This window comes from Panthera uncia, chromosome B1 (assembly GCF_023721935.1).
Source record: "Panthera uncia isolate 11264 chromosome B1, Puncia_PCG_1.0, whole genome shotgun sequence".
In the NCBI taxonomy this organism is placed as follows: domain Eukaryota; kingdom Metazoa; phylum Chordata; class Mammalia; order Carnivora; family Felidae; genus Panthera; species Panthera uncia.
The window spans coordinates 89665387-89682088 of record NC_064811.1 but is presented as its reverse complement, the minus strand read 5'-3'; the positions used below and the strand labels follow the sequence as shown (position 1 = coordinate 89682088).

The 16702-nt window shown below is 36.4% G+C and overlaps 1 protein-coding gene across 4 annotated transcripts in view; it reads right to left on the bottom strand.

Annotated features, from left to right (window-relative positions):
• SEC24B (SEC24 homolog B, COPII coat complex component) overlaps positions 1 to 16702 on the bottom strand; it is a 100270-nt gene that overhangs the window by 35762 nt on the left and 47806 nt on the right. For all 4 annotated transcript variants that reach the window (XM_049631010.1, XM_049631011.1, XM_049631012.1 and 1 more), the window contains 2 exons: positions 6326 to 6406; positions 2519 to 2742 (listed from right to left, as the gene is read on the bottom strand). In XM_049631010.1, the coding sequence (XP_049486967.1) occupies positions 2519 to 2742; positions 6326 to 6406 (305 nt within the window). The remainder of the gene's footprint in view (positions 1 to 2518; positions 2743 to 6325; positions 6407 to 16702) is intronic.

The following is a 16702-nucleotide window of genomic DNA, read 5'->3' as shown; positions in this document are numbered from 1 at the left end:
TGATTTCTAACAGTATAAAGTCTAAAGCTTTGGCTTTGTGATGCTCATTTCCCCCATGATTTAATAATCCAAGTTACTTTTTATTTTTTATTTAAAATGTTTATTTATTTTTGAGAGAGAGCGTGTGTGTGCATGTGGAGAGGGGCAGAGACAGAGAGAGAGACAGAATCTCAAGCAGGCTCCGTACTGTCAGTGCAGAGCCTGATGCAGAGCTTGACACAGGGACCCCACAAACTGTGAGATCCGACCTGAGCTGAAATCAAGTCGGATGCCCAACCTGAGCCACCCAAGTTACTTTTTAGTCTGCCTCTGTCCCCTTCATTCAAACTCCTGTGATCCTTGCACTGGAACTAGAGTATAAAAAGGACTGGGGTCACAGAATAGAATGAAGTTATTTTTAAAAATCTAGTATAATAAATATTAATTTTCACTTTTATTCCAAGGACAATCTCTTAACTTCCAAAATAACCTCCTAAATAAAATGGGAAAAATACTGTCCATTCTCTATGTCAAGGGTCAGCAAACTTTTTCTGTAGAGAGTCAGGCAGTAAACATTTAAAAACTTTAAGAGATGCGTATCTCTTTGGCAACTATTCAACTCTACCACTGTGGTGCAAAATTGTCATAGATAATACATAAAAGAATGATTGTGGCTCTATTCCAATAAAGTTTATTTGCAGAAATGGGCAGGAGGCCAGATTTGGTCAAAGAACCTTTTCCTTTGTCACTGTGGAATACCACTACAATTTTTTTTTCTGTGCCTAAAACTTCCTCTAAGAACCAGATCCTTTCTTTGAACTTGGTTTTCGTCTCATTAAAATGTAGAAACACATTATATATTATGACCCCCAAAAGCAATCTGTCTAAAGCACAAGAGTCAGAAAATAATGATTTAAAAAGTGTTTCATATGACATTAGAGTCATAAAGAAACTCTAACAGAACAGAAGGCAGAAAAATGTGTACCAACTAACCACATTTCTTTAGTGCCTCTCCCAGTATCTTTATTCCTTTTGTGCCTTAATGCTAAGATTAAATTCCAGAAACATGATTGTCCTATTTCCTCTATTTTTTAAAATTTTGGTTTTTGAGAGAGAGAGAGAGAGAGAGAGAGAGAGAGAGAGAGAGAGAGAGGGGGAGGGAGAGAGGCAGGGGCAGGGGGACAAGGGAGGGGGAGGGGGAGGAGGTGGAGGGAGGGAGGGAGGGAGGGAGGGAGGGAGGGAGGGAATCTTAGGCAGGCTCCATGCTCAGCAAGGAGCCAATACGCAGGGCTTGGTCCCGTGACCCTGGGATCATGGCCCGAGCTGAAATCAAGAGTTGGATGCTCAACCGACAGAGCCACCCAGGTGCCCCTCCCTCTAATTTTTATTCTTAGTGGACCATAAGATGAAATTTCTCTAAGATTAGTCTATTAGCAGTTTTTTCATTATAAGTAGAATGCTTTTGCCATTTCAGTTGTTACCTTATATTTTACTTTCTTAATAAATATAAATGTAAGATACTTACTATTCTGTATTATTAAATTGATTTGGCATTTAAGAGGTGTCTCCAAAAAAAGGTCGTATCAGAATGGGTCACAGCAGTACTTAATAATAAACATAACTACTGATTAGCATTTATGTATATGGAGGCTGTCACCAGTTATGTGTCATGTTATGAAGATTTTTTTTTTTAATGTTTATTTTTGAGATAGAGAGGGAGCATGAGCAGGGGAGGGGCAGAGAGAGAGGGAGACACACAATCCAAATCCAAAGCCGGCTTCAGGCTCTGAGATATCAGCACAGAGCCCTTTGTGAGGCTTGAACCCACAAATCGCAAGATCATGACCTGAACTAAGTAGAACACTTAATCGACTGAGACACCCAGGCAGCCCAAGATTTCTTTAATCTAAGAATTGGAACCAAACTTCCAAATCACATTTATACCATGTCATTTTTTTTTTTTTTTTTTTTTTGAGGAAAAAGCCAGCTTGGTAATACAGAATTTTAAAAACTTAACACTTACTTTATTATAAAATCATTACCAGCACATTGCAAGACTCTAAAAAATGGAAGTACCACGAGGGCCAGAAAAATCATAGCTAATATCCTGATCCAGATATAATCTCTTTAAAAATCTGGTATTTATATTTCCTTTTATCTCTATCTATGTACACACAAACACAAACACACAAAACTAGAACCAAATTCTATGTATATTTGATCTAGGCTTATCAGTATTTGCACCTATTATCCATCTGAATCACCAGGTATTTGTTAGAATTGGTAAGTTTCATGATTTTAGAAATGCAATGTCTTTTTTTAAAATGTTTGTTTATTTTGAGAGAGAGAGAGAGAGAGAGAGAGAGAGAGAGAGAGAAAGAGAATCCGAAGCAGGCTCTGAGCTGTCAGTGCAAAACCCAACGTGAAACTCAATCCCATGAACTGTGAGATCATGACCTGAGCTGAAATCAGGACTCAGATGCTTAACTGACTCAGCCAACCATGCACCCCAGAAATGCAATGTCAAGTTTATACATACTTGAGCATACTGCTGGAATCCAGAATACACTGGGCTACTGGGAGGTACTCCAGAATTAAGTGGTGCTGTAGCATTCTGATAACCAGGCTGAAGAGTTGGATAGCCATACCCAAATGGCTTAGCCATTTTTGAAGGCTGAGGAGCAGTAGGAGCTGAAGCTGGAGCAGGGTCAGGTTCAGGAGCAGGATCAGGAGCAGGACTGCTTGCTGATGAAGAAAGCATATCTAACAGAGGGAAAAACATTATGTTAGCACTGCAAATCAGGATTCTATAAAGACTTGGCTCCTGGGCAAGCTATAATCTTTGGCATTTCCCTTTTTTAAACTTAAAAACAATTTTTTTTAATGTTTTTATTTATTTTTGAGAGAGAGAGACAGAGCGTGAGTGGGGGAGGGGCAGAGAGAGAGAGCGGGAGACACACAATCTGAAGCAGGCTCCAGGCTCTGAGCTGTCAGCACAGAGCCTGATGCGGGGCTTGAACTTGTGAACTGCGAGATCATGACTGGAGCCAAAGTCGGATGCTTAACTGAATGAGCCATCCAGGCACCCACCCAACCCCTGCCTTTTTAAACTTTTTATTTTGAGAAATTACAAATATCCACAGAAATAGAACAGAATTATGAACCCTATACCTCTTCACTCAGCTTTAATAGCTGCCAGTGGTTTGCTAATCTTATTTCATGTGTTCTCATCCTGGTTTTTTTTTTTTTTTTGCATTCATTAGAAAAGTGTTTTTTTTTTTTTATTTTTTTTTTTTTTTAACGTTTATTTTTGAGACAGAGAGAGACAGAGCATGAACGGGGGAGGGTCAGAGAGAGAGGGAGACACAGAATCTGAAACAGGCTCCAGGCTCTGAGCCGTCGGCACAGAGCCCGACGCAGGGCTCGGACCCACGGACCGCGAGATCATGACCTGAGCCGAAGTCGGACGCTTAACCGACTGAGCCACCCAGGCGCCCCAGAAAAGTGTTTTTTAAATTAGTTTCAAGTATACAATATAGTGTTTACACCCTATCTTTTTTTTTTTTTTACAGAAGTATTCAGAAGAAAACCCCGTATTTCCTATCATTTCACTGACAAATACTTCAGTTGGTATTTCTAACAGGTATGACCTTCATATTTATACAAATATAAAATATACTATATATCATATAAAATATATAAATGTACTATACTATAAATGAATACATTATGATACAATCATTTTTACTTTTATTCTCTCAGCAGGAATTGGGGCTAAGAAGCAGAAAAAAGAACAAAGCAATAAAGAGGGTATCAACCACTCTTTTATTTGACCCTGCCATTATTTAAAAAGTCCATGGAAAGGGTAGATATTTCCATAATCCCTTAGAAGTCTGTATTATTTGCAGAAGCAAACTGTACAAGTATGAAAGACAATGTACAGAATAGTGTCCAGCTCCTAAAACAATGTTTGGTATATAATAGATGCCAAATAAAATTTAGTGAATAAATGTTCTTCTATTTAAATTCAAAACAAAAACTAAAATTTGAGTCACACTGAGAAAAAAACTGCAGAAAATTTAATCATCAAAGACAAAAATAACAAGAAACCCTAAAAATTACTCTACTACACATACCATTATTAACATGCTGCTATACGGTTAGTCTTAAAGTAAAATCTATATAGTATACATGAATTTTACTCTATTTTTTCCTATAAAAATTACATTCTTCACCAGCAACCAGACTCTGCAAAAAATATGCTCTTAAAATCATGTGATTTAATAATATTTTTTCTTTGAAGATTCTTGAAGACTCTTATCTTTCTACTGACAATATCTCTTGGCTCGCATTTTGAAGATATGTTCCTAGATATTCTTCTATCGTCTTGTGCTAATGAGGCAAGGGCTGGCTTACTGGCTTTCTGGTAACCTCCCAGATTTCTTAATAGAACAAGAGCATTTATGTAGTGTCATGTCCTGCTTATCCTTCCTCACAGGGAATATAAGTAGAACGGTCTCTTAACATGGTAACAGTCATCAGCCTAAGAAATAAAAAACTGGATTCCTAAACATGGAGGTCTAAGACTTCTCCTCTTCTTTAGGAAAGGGAGGAGTTAAAACTACATATTTCTATAGTACTAAGATCTATCCTAGTATCTGACATATAGTATTTTCAATACATTTTCTTACAAATGTTCACATCTTTAATTTTGGTGCAGTATAAACAGCTAGAAAACTTGCCCAAGTTCACCCACTTAGTGTCAAAGCACCGTTCATAATAAGATTAAGACTGGTTAATAAAAGGGGTGCCTGGGTGGCTCAGTCAGTGGCTCAGCCAGTGGCTCAGTCAGTCCTGAGTGGCTCAGAGATCAGGTCATGATCTCATGGTTTGTAGGATCAAGCCGTGAGTCAAGCTCTGTGCTGACAGTACGGAGCCTGCTTGGGATTCTGTCTCACCTTTCTCTCTGCCTCTCCCCGCATTTGCACGCGCTCTCTCTCGCTCTCTCTCTCAAAATAAACATTAAAATTAAAAAAAAAAAAAATTGTTGAGGAAATGAATATAGACAGACAAAGCAAAGTCAAACTCCAAGGCCATGACCTTTTATTAAACCACATTTGGCATTTCATAATCAGGTTAATTTTTTTAGGTTAATTTGAAGCTTATGAAATATTATATAGTTACTCATCTTAAAAATTTTTTTAAATAGAAAGTTAAAAAAAATTCCAGTATAGTTAACATATAGTGTTATATTAGTTTCAAGTATACAATATAGTGATCCTACATATAGTATTTGCCTTATAGTGAGCAAATTTACTCTTTTAAAATATTTTGATAATGGTGAATGTTTTTGGAATGGTCCATAATTTCTTAGACACATGTGCATGCCTAGGGAAAAAAAAAATCCCTACTCACAAAAGACCGAGTAGCTTACTGGAGTATTCTTGAAATACTAAAAAGGAACTCTATATTAAGCTGAGAAGATGAAAGTTTTCTACCAATCTGTAGGATAGTGATAGCAAGATAGTATGTTAAGTCCAGCGTGCTCCAACTTAAATTAAGCTCCATCTTGGATTATTACCAAAGTGGTAAGAAGTAAAGAAAAGAGCAAAATTACTTGTCCTGTTAGACCTAATGTTTCAAATCATTAGAAAAAGTGAGAAAGAGAGAAGTCAGATGTGATGTAAGAGACAGACAGAAAAGGAATTTCACAATACAAGACATTATAATGAAATGACTAATAATTATAAAACCTAAGCTTGCATTTTTTTAAAAACCATCCACCACTCCTATTCCTTTGTAATGACCAAAGTTATTTCTAGATATGGTTAAAAGTAATGCCTCCAAAATCTAGCCCCAAGTGGTTAATCTATTTACCTGGTGGAGGCAGCCAGGAGCCATAGGGGGAGTAAAGAGTCAAAGACTATCTATATTCAGAGGCTAGTTGGAAGGAATTCAAGGACCTAAGCATGAGAACAGAAATATAAAATTTACTTAAGAAGTTATTAGCATAAAAAAGGGAAGAGGAAAATTACTTAGTATTAAAAGTTACTTAGCATTTAATACTTTAAAACTTAAAGTATTAAAAGTCTTTTAGAAAGAGGAAAAAGATAAAGAGCATAACAAAAATAAAATAATAAATTTTCTTAGGCCTCCCAGAAACAACACTTGTAGTTGTTATAGGACCATTAAAACTACTAAATTAAGGCTGAGAGTATGAGAAAATGTCTCTTTGTTCTGTTAAAAACATAGCCTGCTAATTATGTGTAATATATGTTGATGTCTGGAAACAACTGATGGTCAGTAATGTTTCCAGTAAGCATCAAATAAGCACAAAACAAACTACCTCGGTAGCTGCCTCCTTCCAGGGCGTCGTAACTGTTGGGCACTGGAGAAGCACTGCTTGTGGTAGAAGAGCTGTCAACACCTGAAAGGAAACCAAAACATCTACTAAGTTTAACGGGACAATGTATCTTAGAGCAAGCAGCCTTTGGCAATGTTGAAAAGGATGTTTTGCTGAACTAGGAAAATTCCTGAGTCTAGTAAAAACTAAAAGTGACTGATGTTTCATGACATTTAAAAATCATATAAAAACTTATGTTAGTAAGAGTGGGGAGAATATGGAGCTGACAAGTGGAACAAAATTTAATCAATTTTAATGACTTTTATAAGGCAGCACAGCTGTATGGAACCTCTTAGAAGAGGAGTCTTGGCTTGGTTGTTACCTCACATGTTACCAAGCATTTCTATGCCTTAGTTTATATATCTCCAGATTGGAGAATAAAAATCTGTGAGATTAACAGGAACCATCAGTGGCAATTTATGAGACTTAGTGACAGGTCACATGGATAAAATAAACAATATATTTATTTCATTCATCCACTCAATAAATATTCTGAGCCTATAGTTATCGTAGGGCGATATGCAAGAGTATATACTGATGAATAAAACTGAAGATTCACATGGTCCCTCTCTTGCATTAGAGATCTTGGGCTCTTTCACTCTAAGACAAATATCTGGTAGAGAGGTGATCCCTAGTTCTTACCACCAATATTATAACGGGGGTTTAAACTGCATTTTAGGTTAATTTTCAACTGCGATATAAAAAGAACAGGTATGCATAATTATCTTTCATTGAATAATTTTAGGTGCCATGAGAATTAGGTATACTGACTCAGGGCATAATGGCTAAAGCTTTTTGCAAAGGAACATTTTCTTATCAGCAAAAAAAATGATTTAGAGGCAAAAGACTGAAGTTACTTAGACTCTGTTCTTTACTTGCTATATAACTTAGGGTAAGTGACAATCGTCAGTACTAATACTCTCTTCTGCAAAATGGGAACAATTTTAAAAATGCCCTACATGTGTGCTTCTTAATGTTCCTGTGAGGCTTAAATGAGATGGTGAATATGAACTGAGAAAATATAAGGGCTACAAAATAAGTAATAGGTAGAAGATACTAATGTTTACTAAATGCTTTGTGATAAATAGAAAATGGATGCATATATATGTCATTCTTAATTAAGAATGGGAAATGATGGCTCTTCCTTTTGTTCTTTGTGTTTGTAAATATACAACTAAAAAAGAATGCTGATATATAAGGTCGTTTTGAAAAGTTTGAAAGTAAAACATTAAAAAACAATATACCAGTACCCAAAGCAATATTCAGTGCAATCCCTTTCAAAATACCAACGGCATTTTTCACAGAACTAGAACAAACAGTCTGAAAATATCTATGGAACCACAGAAGACATCAAATAGCCAAAACACTCTTAAGAAAGAAGAACAGGCCTGGAGGTATCACAATCCCAGGTTTCAAGATATATTACAAAGCTATACTGATAAAAATAGTATGGTATTGGCACAAAAACAGACACACGGATGTATGCAACTGGGTAGAGAGCTCAGAAATAAACCCACGCTTATAGGACCCATGAATCTATGACCAAAAAACCAAGAATATACATCTTAATAAATGGTGCTGGGAAAAGTGGACAGCTACATGCAAAAGAATGAAACCGGACCACTTTCTTACACCATACACAAAAATAAACTTAAAATGGATTAAAGATCTAAATGTGAGACCCGAAATCATCAAACCCCTAAATTAAAAATGCAGGCAGTAATCTCTTAGACAGTGGCCTTAGCAATTTATTTATGGATATGTTTCCTCAGGCAAGGGAAACAAAGGAAAAATAAACTACTGGGACTACATCAAAATAAAAAGCTTTCACATAGCAAAGGAAACCATTAACAAAACAAAAAGGCAAACTACTGAATGGAAAAGATATTTGTATATCCTATATCTGGTAAAGGGCTAATATTATATAAAGGACTCATAAAAACTCAACATCAAAAAAACAGTCTGATTAAAAAATGGGCAGAGGTCTGGAATAGGCATTTTTTCCAGAGAAGACATACCGATGGCTAACAGACACATGAAAAGACGCTCAACATCACTAATCAGCTGGGAAATGCATATCAAAACCACAATGAGATATCACCTCTTACTAGTCAGAATGACTAGCTAGTATCAAAAACACAAGAAACAAAAACTGTTGGTTGGTCAGGAGCACTTGGGTGGCTCAGTCGGTTGGGCCTCTGACTTCGGCTCAGGTCATGATCTCGCGGTTCTTGAGTTCAAGCCTATGTGGGGCTCTGTGCTGACAGCTCAGAGCCTGGAGTCCGCTTCGGATTCTGTGTCTCCCTCTCTCTCTGCCCCTTCCCTGCTCATGCTCTGTCTTTGTTTCTCTCTCAAAAATAAACATTAAAAAAAAAAAAAAAGGTGTCGGTCAGGATGTGAAGGAGACATAACCCTCACGCACTGTTGGTGGGAATGTAAATTGGTACAGCCACTATGGAAAACAGTATGGAGGTTCCTCAAAAAAACCCCAAAATACCATACAATCCAAAAATTCCACTACTGGGTATTTACCCCCCAAAACCAAAAAGCTAATTTGAAAAGATATATGCACCCCTATGTTCACTGCAGCATTATTTATAATAGCCAAGATACAGAAGCAACCCATATGTCCACTGATAGATGAATGGATAAAGAAGATGTCACCACACACACACACACACTCACTCACACGCACACACACACGAATATTAGTCAGTCATAAAAAAGAATGACATCTTGCCATGTGCTATAACATGGATGGATCTAGAGGGTATTATGCTAAGTAAAATAAATCAGAGAATAAATGGCATATTGTAGAATCTAGAAAACAAGTGAACAAATAAACAAGAAAACACTTAAAAAAATTTTTTTAATGTTTATTTATTTTTGAGAGAGAGAGAGTGCATGAGCAGGGGAGGGACAGAGAGAGAGGGACACACAGAATCTGAAGCAGGCTCCAGGCTCTGAGCTGTCAGCACAGAGCCCGATGTGGGGCTCGAACTCACAAACCGTGAGATCGTGACCTGGGCTGAAGTCAGACGCTTAATTGACTGAGCCACCCAGGCGCCCCAAGAAAACAGACTCTTAACTACAAAGAACAAACTGGTGGTTGCCAGAGGGGAGGCAGGTAGGGGTATGGGTAAAATAGGTGAAAGTGATTAAGAGGTACAAACTTCCAGTTATAAAATAAAATCAGTCATGGCGATGAAAATACAACATAGGGAATATAATCGATAATACTGTATGTAATAACACCGTATGGTGACACACAGTGACTACATTTATTGCAATGAGCACTGAGTAATGTACAGAATTGTCAAATCACTATGCTGCACATCTAAAACTAACATAACATTGTATGTTAACTATTCTTCAATAGTAAAATAAAATCTTTGTTTAGTAAATCCACCCCTCCCCTCCGCAATACACCAAAACTTAAATATTCATCAACAGATGAATGGATAAACAAAATGGCTGGGATATTTTTCAGCTATACAAAGGAATAAAGTACTGATACATGCTACAGTGTGAATGATCCTTGAAAACATGCTAAATGAAAGAAGTGAGACACAAAAGGTCACAATTATATGATTCTATTTATATAAAATATCCAGAATGGGTTAAGTCTCCAGAGATACAAAGTAGACCAGCTGCCAGGGGCTGAGAGAAGTGAAAATTGGGAAGTTACTACTTGATGAAAAGAGTTTCCTTTTGGTAGGATGAAAGTTTAGTTCTATCCATTCAGTACCTTCACAAAGTTAGAACTAGATAGAAGTGGTGACTGCACAGCAACCAAAACGCTAGAATCAGACAGAGGCGGTTATACTACTGACACTGAATGATACACTTTAAAATGGTTAATTTCATGTTACACGACTTTCATCCCATCCTTACACCTTACACTAAAATTAACTCCAAATAGATCACAGACCTAAATGTAAGCACTACAACTCTTAGAGTACAGGAGTAAACCTTCATGACCTTGGATTGGCAAAGGATTCTTTTTTTTTTTTTTCTATAACACTTATTTATTTTTGAGACAGAGAGAGACAGAGCATGAACAGGGGAGGGGCAGAGAGAGAGACACACACAGAATTGGAAGCAGGCTCCAGGCTCTGAGCCATCGGCCCAGAGCCCGACGCAGGGCTCGAACTCACGGAGTGTGAGATCGTGACCTGAGCTGAAGTCGGACGCTTAACTGACTGAGCCACCCAGGCGCCCCGGCAAAGGATTCTTAAATATGACATTAAAGCCACAAGCAACAAAAAGAAAAAAATAAATTGGATTTTATCAAATTAAAAACTTTTGGGCTCCAAACAATACCATGGGAAAAAAAAAAAAAAAGAGAGACAACCCTCAGAATGGGAGAATATATTTGCAAATCATACATCTGATGAGGGTCTAGTATCCAGAATATAAAAAGAATTCTTATGACTCAACAATAAAAAGACAACCAAATTAAAAATGGGTAAAGGGCTTAAAAAGAGATTTCTCCAAAGAAGATAAAGAGCCAATAAATCATGAAATGATGCTCAACATCATCAGCCACTAAGGAAATGAGAATCAGAGTAACAATGAGATGCCACTTCATATCCACCAGGATGGCTATAATTGAAAAGACAGATAATCCCAAGTTTTGGCAAGAATATGCAGACACTGAAAACTTCAAGAGACTGGAAAACGGCACAGTCGTGTTGGAAAACACCTTGACAGTTTCTAGAAGGTTAAACAGAGCTACCTTATGACTTGGCAATTCCACTTATGAGAAATGAGAACACACACCTCCACAAAAAGCTGCACATGAATGTTAACAGCAGCATTAGTCATATGGCTAAAAAGTGGAAACCCAAAAGTCCATCAGCCTGTGAATGGATAAACAAAATGGGATGTCTCTACACAATTAAATATTATTCAGCAATAAAAAGGAATGAAGTATTGATACATGCAACAACATGGATGAACCCCGAAAACATCATGCCTTAAAGAGAAAGAAGCCAGTCACAAAAATCCACATATTAAATAATCTATTTATATGAAATATTAGAATAGAAAAATCTAGACACAAAAAGTAGATTAGTGGTTGCCCAGAGCTGTAAGTGTGTGTGTGTGTGTGTGTGTGTGTGTGTGTGTGTGTACGTACAAGAAGTAAGAACAGGAAGTGACTGCTAAAAGGCAGAAAGTTTCTACTTGGGGGTGATAAAAATGTTTTGGTATTACATAGCAATGGTTGCAGAACTTTGTTAATATAAAACTGCCAAATAGTACAATTTCAATGAGTGAATTTTATGGTATTTCAATAAAGCTATTGTTAAAAAAAATACCATAGCATTCTCTCTGATCAAGAAAAACTTTTATAAATATCAAGAAATAATTATTCTTGAAAAAAAATTAAGTATCAAATTACTTTAAGGAACATACTACTTATGCTGCTTATCTTCCTTCATGCCAAATCAAATATTAATGCTTAAAAATTTGGCCAATTTTAATAATAATGCTATATCTACAAACTTTAAAGTATTAATTTTGTACAAATACTGTTTTATTTATTGAAAAATTTGAAACCTGCTAGTTCACTTTAAAATTCACTTTCAGAGGTGTCTGGGTGGCTCAGTCAGTTAAGCATCTGACTCTTGATTTCAGCTCAGGTCATGGCCTCACCATTTTGAGATCGAGCCCTACGTCGGGCTCAGCATGTAACGCAGAGCCTGCTTGGGATTCTTTCTTTCTCTGCCTCTCCTTTGCTCACTCTCTCTCAAAACAAATAAACTTTAAAATTCACTTTCAGAAGAAAAGAACCAATGCAAATCTCTATTTTGAACTTGTTGAAATAGCAAAGCAATGATAAAAGTTTATCATTGATAAAAAAGTTTATCAATGATAAAAGTTTATCTGGATAAATCCAGATGAACCACAGACTCAAACTTTTCTAAAATTTAATGTTTAGATTAATTCTACTTAGGTCATGCCATCACTGCCAGCACAAGTCAAAGTGGCATTTTTTTAAAAGAGGTACATTATGTAACTTACAAGTTGACATTCTGAACATGCTTAAAAGCACCTTCACAATTCTCCTACCATCTTACAGAATAAAGTCTAAATGCCTTTTATCAAAATAGGAACTACAAAATGTGGCTTCCACCTGCTCTCTCCACCTCTATTTCTCTCCTATTCCTATACCATTTTCTCTTTTACCTTATGATGCAATCACACTGATCTCATTCTGCACCCAACACACCATCTTTCCTGGCATTTATACACCGTATATATTGGTTCACTAGCCTAGATTCTGTTCTTCCACATGGCAAATTCCTACTCATCCTTCAAATTTCAAATCCTCCATAAAACCTTTCTGATACGTGCATGGAAAATCATTTCTACTCCTATGCTGGAACATTTTTTCAACTCCTAATTAATGTACTTTTCAAGATATATTGTAATCATATATGCTTTCCTATCATATTTGAGGAGGAGGCTATGCTGCTGTCTTAATCTCTGGAACCATAATACCAAACAAAATACTGTTTTCTGGGTACAAGCTGGCTTTAGTTAAACGAATAGCTTTGGGACTTGTCCACATTCTTAAACATTACATAGGTCCAGTTTGCAGACACTTATATACCACATAATCTATATTATTGACTAAATACTATACATTTGCTGGCTGGGGAAAAAAATAAAGCATTTTCAAATGTTTAGTATTGCACTTAATCATATTTGGGGCTAGCCTAGACATCTAATTACTACTTGAATACTATTTCTATTTGAAAGTACCTTTAAAATTTTAACTCTAGATGCTGGTACCAAATTTCCTCCCACTGAACCCCTAATATTCTGCTTCTCACCTTACAGAAAGTTGGGAGTTTACAGCTATAGCAATCATATATCTATGTACAGGATGTTTACAAGCTAATTATTCGGGTAACAGGTAGCACATTAAAAAATGTATATGAATACTGAAAACCCTCAAATACTTTTCTTGTGGCATGAATATCCTTTTATATCCTTCAGAGACCCAGGACATGTGTTCAATTTATAAAATTTAAAAAATGCATTCCATATGTATTGAATTCAGCTCAAAGATATTTACTTGTTAAAATAATAAAATAGTACATCAAATAAAGGGAAAGACAGATTTGAACCTTTTAAGGATTCTCTTCAGGGGTGGGAAAAGGGGGGAGATATTGGTCAAAGAATATATACTTGTAGTTGTAAGATGAATACGGTTAGAAATCTAATGTACAGCTATAGTACTATAGTTAATAATACCGTATTACATATTTGAATAAACAAAAAGAAAAATTCTCTTTGGAAGTGAGACCTAAGTAGGCCAATAAGGTCTTGTTATCTATAGGAGTCGACTTTAACTCATTCTGTGTGTCAAAATATGACATTATCTTTTAAAATTCCCAAGGCAAACCATAAACATATCATTAACTCTGATGCAGCACCTAGCACTGAATAACTACTATTAGCCTGTGTGAAAGTCAAACAAGAACTATGACCTTAAAACTCATTACGAAAAATCAAAAGTTTTATTCCAATAGCACTTACAAAATGTAGCACCAAGCTGTCACATTCCCAGAGCCATGTAAGAAAGCTTCCTGTTGTTCTCTGGCCATTTCCTAACCTGAAAATTCCCTAGAGGAAAGGTGACTGAGAGTTTGTATAGCAGGTAACAGAAGATTAACTGACAGTGTTTTTCAGGGAACAGGGCTGAGCACAGCCTAAAGTCTGAATTAGTCTTTGCGTTACTTCCCTCTTTGACATTATTTCACTTCTCCATTTTTATTCCATTGCTATTCCCTTTCACTCCCACTTTCAAGTTGGTATCCCTTACTATTACAAGTCTGACATTATCTGTCTGCAGTACAGTACCTAAAACTAACAGAAGGTCCACTCTAGCACTAACAACTAAAGGAGTCAATACCTGAGACCAAATAAACTAAAGAGAAGAATTTAAGATAAAACCATATGGGAACCTGACAGCTTGCTAGTTGCTCAAGCTTCCTTTAAAGTTTATTCTCCAACAATTCTGAACTTTTAGGAGCTTCTAACAAAATATGACTGCCCCAAGTAAAAATCCTATTGTAGTTTTCTAGTGTGTATTTCGTGAGAAAATTTTTAAAAGAAAGTCTACCTATAGCATGTCATTTAGAAAATATAATTAGATTGTAAATGTAAGATTGAAACTGAAATAAAAGTTTTCCTTTAAAATCGAAAGTTAAAAAAAAATATTCCTGTACTGGACTGTTGTGTAACCTTGTTGTCAAGAAAACCATAAGCTTTTAGTAAGTGAAAAGCTAAACAAGTAGTTTCTTTTACCATAAAGAGGAATATTACTGATTTCCAAACCTGCCCATTAATATTTTGTTATTGTTCGATAAATTTTTTCAAAATTGGAGAACAATTCCATGTGAACAAAACACACAAAAATCTTATGAATATAAGGAATGAATACCACTGAAATGCTTAAAAAGTAGAGGACTCCAAATCTCTTTATTATAGATACTTATATGTAATCCCCACAACAACTTGAACCACTGTCTTTTACCTCTTTACATAGGAAAAAATTATTGCAACTGAGCAGGTTTAAAAAAAATAAAACTAAAATTCATTCATTCATTCATTTAAATTTTATCAAGACAGAAAACCTTAAGCAGGCCCTATTCTTAGCACGGACCCCAATGTGGGGCTTGATCCCAAGACCCTAAAATCATGGCCTGAGCAGAAATCAAGAGTCAGATGCTCAACTGACTGAGTGCCCCTGTCCCCAGGTGCCCCTAAAATTCATTTAAAAGCTAAGATCTCTGGGGTGCCCGGCTGGCTCAGTTGGCAGAACATGTGACTCTTGACCTCAGGGTTCTAAGTTCCAGCCTCATGTTGGGTGTCAGAGACTACTTAAAAATAAAATCTTTAAGAAAAAAAGCAAATTTTTCCTTGACTGCTTTCTTTCCTACTCAAAACATGTCTTTAATTTGCAATCAACAAATATATGACTTTTTTTAACAAACCATGGATTGAGAACACCAGGATTCTAGTAAAACTGTCCATGGTATAGTCTTATTATTTTGTTTCATAATAAAAAAAAAAAAAAGGCACAGGAGGAAGATAATATGTGAGTAATAGAGTAGTGACTACTGCCACGTGCCCTTTAGTTCCTTCCTACTCCAGTGCTTTGTGTTCTCACTAGGAGATAGAGACTCTTTTCCTTTTCTTTTTCACACCTTCGTGTAGACAAAGAGGCCTTGGTTTGACTCCCCACTCTGCTGCTTAGTAGTTGTTGGACCAGAGACAAATGTTACTTAGCTTGTTCAGATCATAGTCAACTCATTTGTAAAAATGGAGCCAATTATCTCTGCCTTACAGGATTGTGGAGAAGAATAAACTGAAATAAAAATATAATCTCAGGGCGCCTGGGTGGCTCTGTTGGTCAAACATCCAACTCCTGATCTTGGCTCAGATCATGATCTTGCAGTTTGTGAGTTGGAGCCCCATGTTGAGCTCTGTGCTGACAGAATGGGGACTGCTTGGGATTCTCTCCCTCTCTCTGCCCCTCCCCCACTCACTATCTAAAAAACAAACAAACAAACAATCATCTCAATGTTAGCAATGACAATTAATCTTTTTGAGTCCTTACCACTTGCCAGATAGTGTTCTAGGCTCTTTACAAAGAAAACCTTAAACCCTTAAAATAACCATATGTAATCTCATCAGTATTGTTATTCCCATTTTACAGATGAACGAACTGAGACTCAATGAGTTTAAGAAACTTGTCACAACTCTAGGAAGGGTCAAAGTCAGGATTTGAATCTAGAAAAACTGACACAAAACCCCAGGGAGACGTATTAGCTCTTCAGTACCGGCACTGGCATACAGTAAGTGCTCAAAAATGTTAGGTATTATTATAGTTTAAATGCCATGAGTTAAGAACTCAGAAATTTTTCTGGTGCAGCCACTCTGGAAAACAGTATGGAGGTTCCTCAAAAAGTTAGAACCAGAATGACCCTAAGATCCAGCAATTACACTACGAGGTATTTACTCAAAGAATACAAAAATACTAATTCAAAAGGATACATGCACCCCGATATTTATAGCAGCATCATCTACAATAGCCGAATTATGGAAATAGCCCCAACTATCAACTGATGAATGGATAAAGATGTGGTATATGAATATCTACAATGGAATATTCCTCAGCCATAAAAAAGAGTGAAATATTGCCATTTGCAAGGATGTGGATGGAGCTGGAATATTATGCTAAGTGAAGTAAGTCAACCAGAGAAAGAAGACAAATACCGCATGATTTCACTCATATGTGGA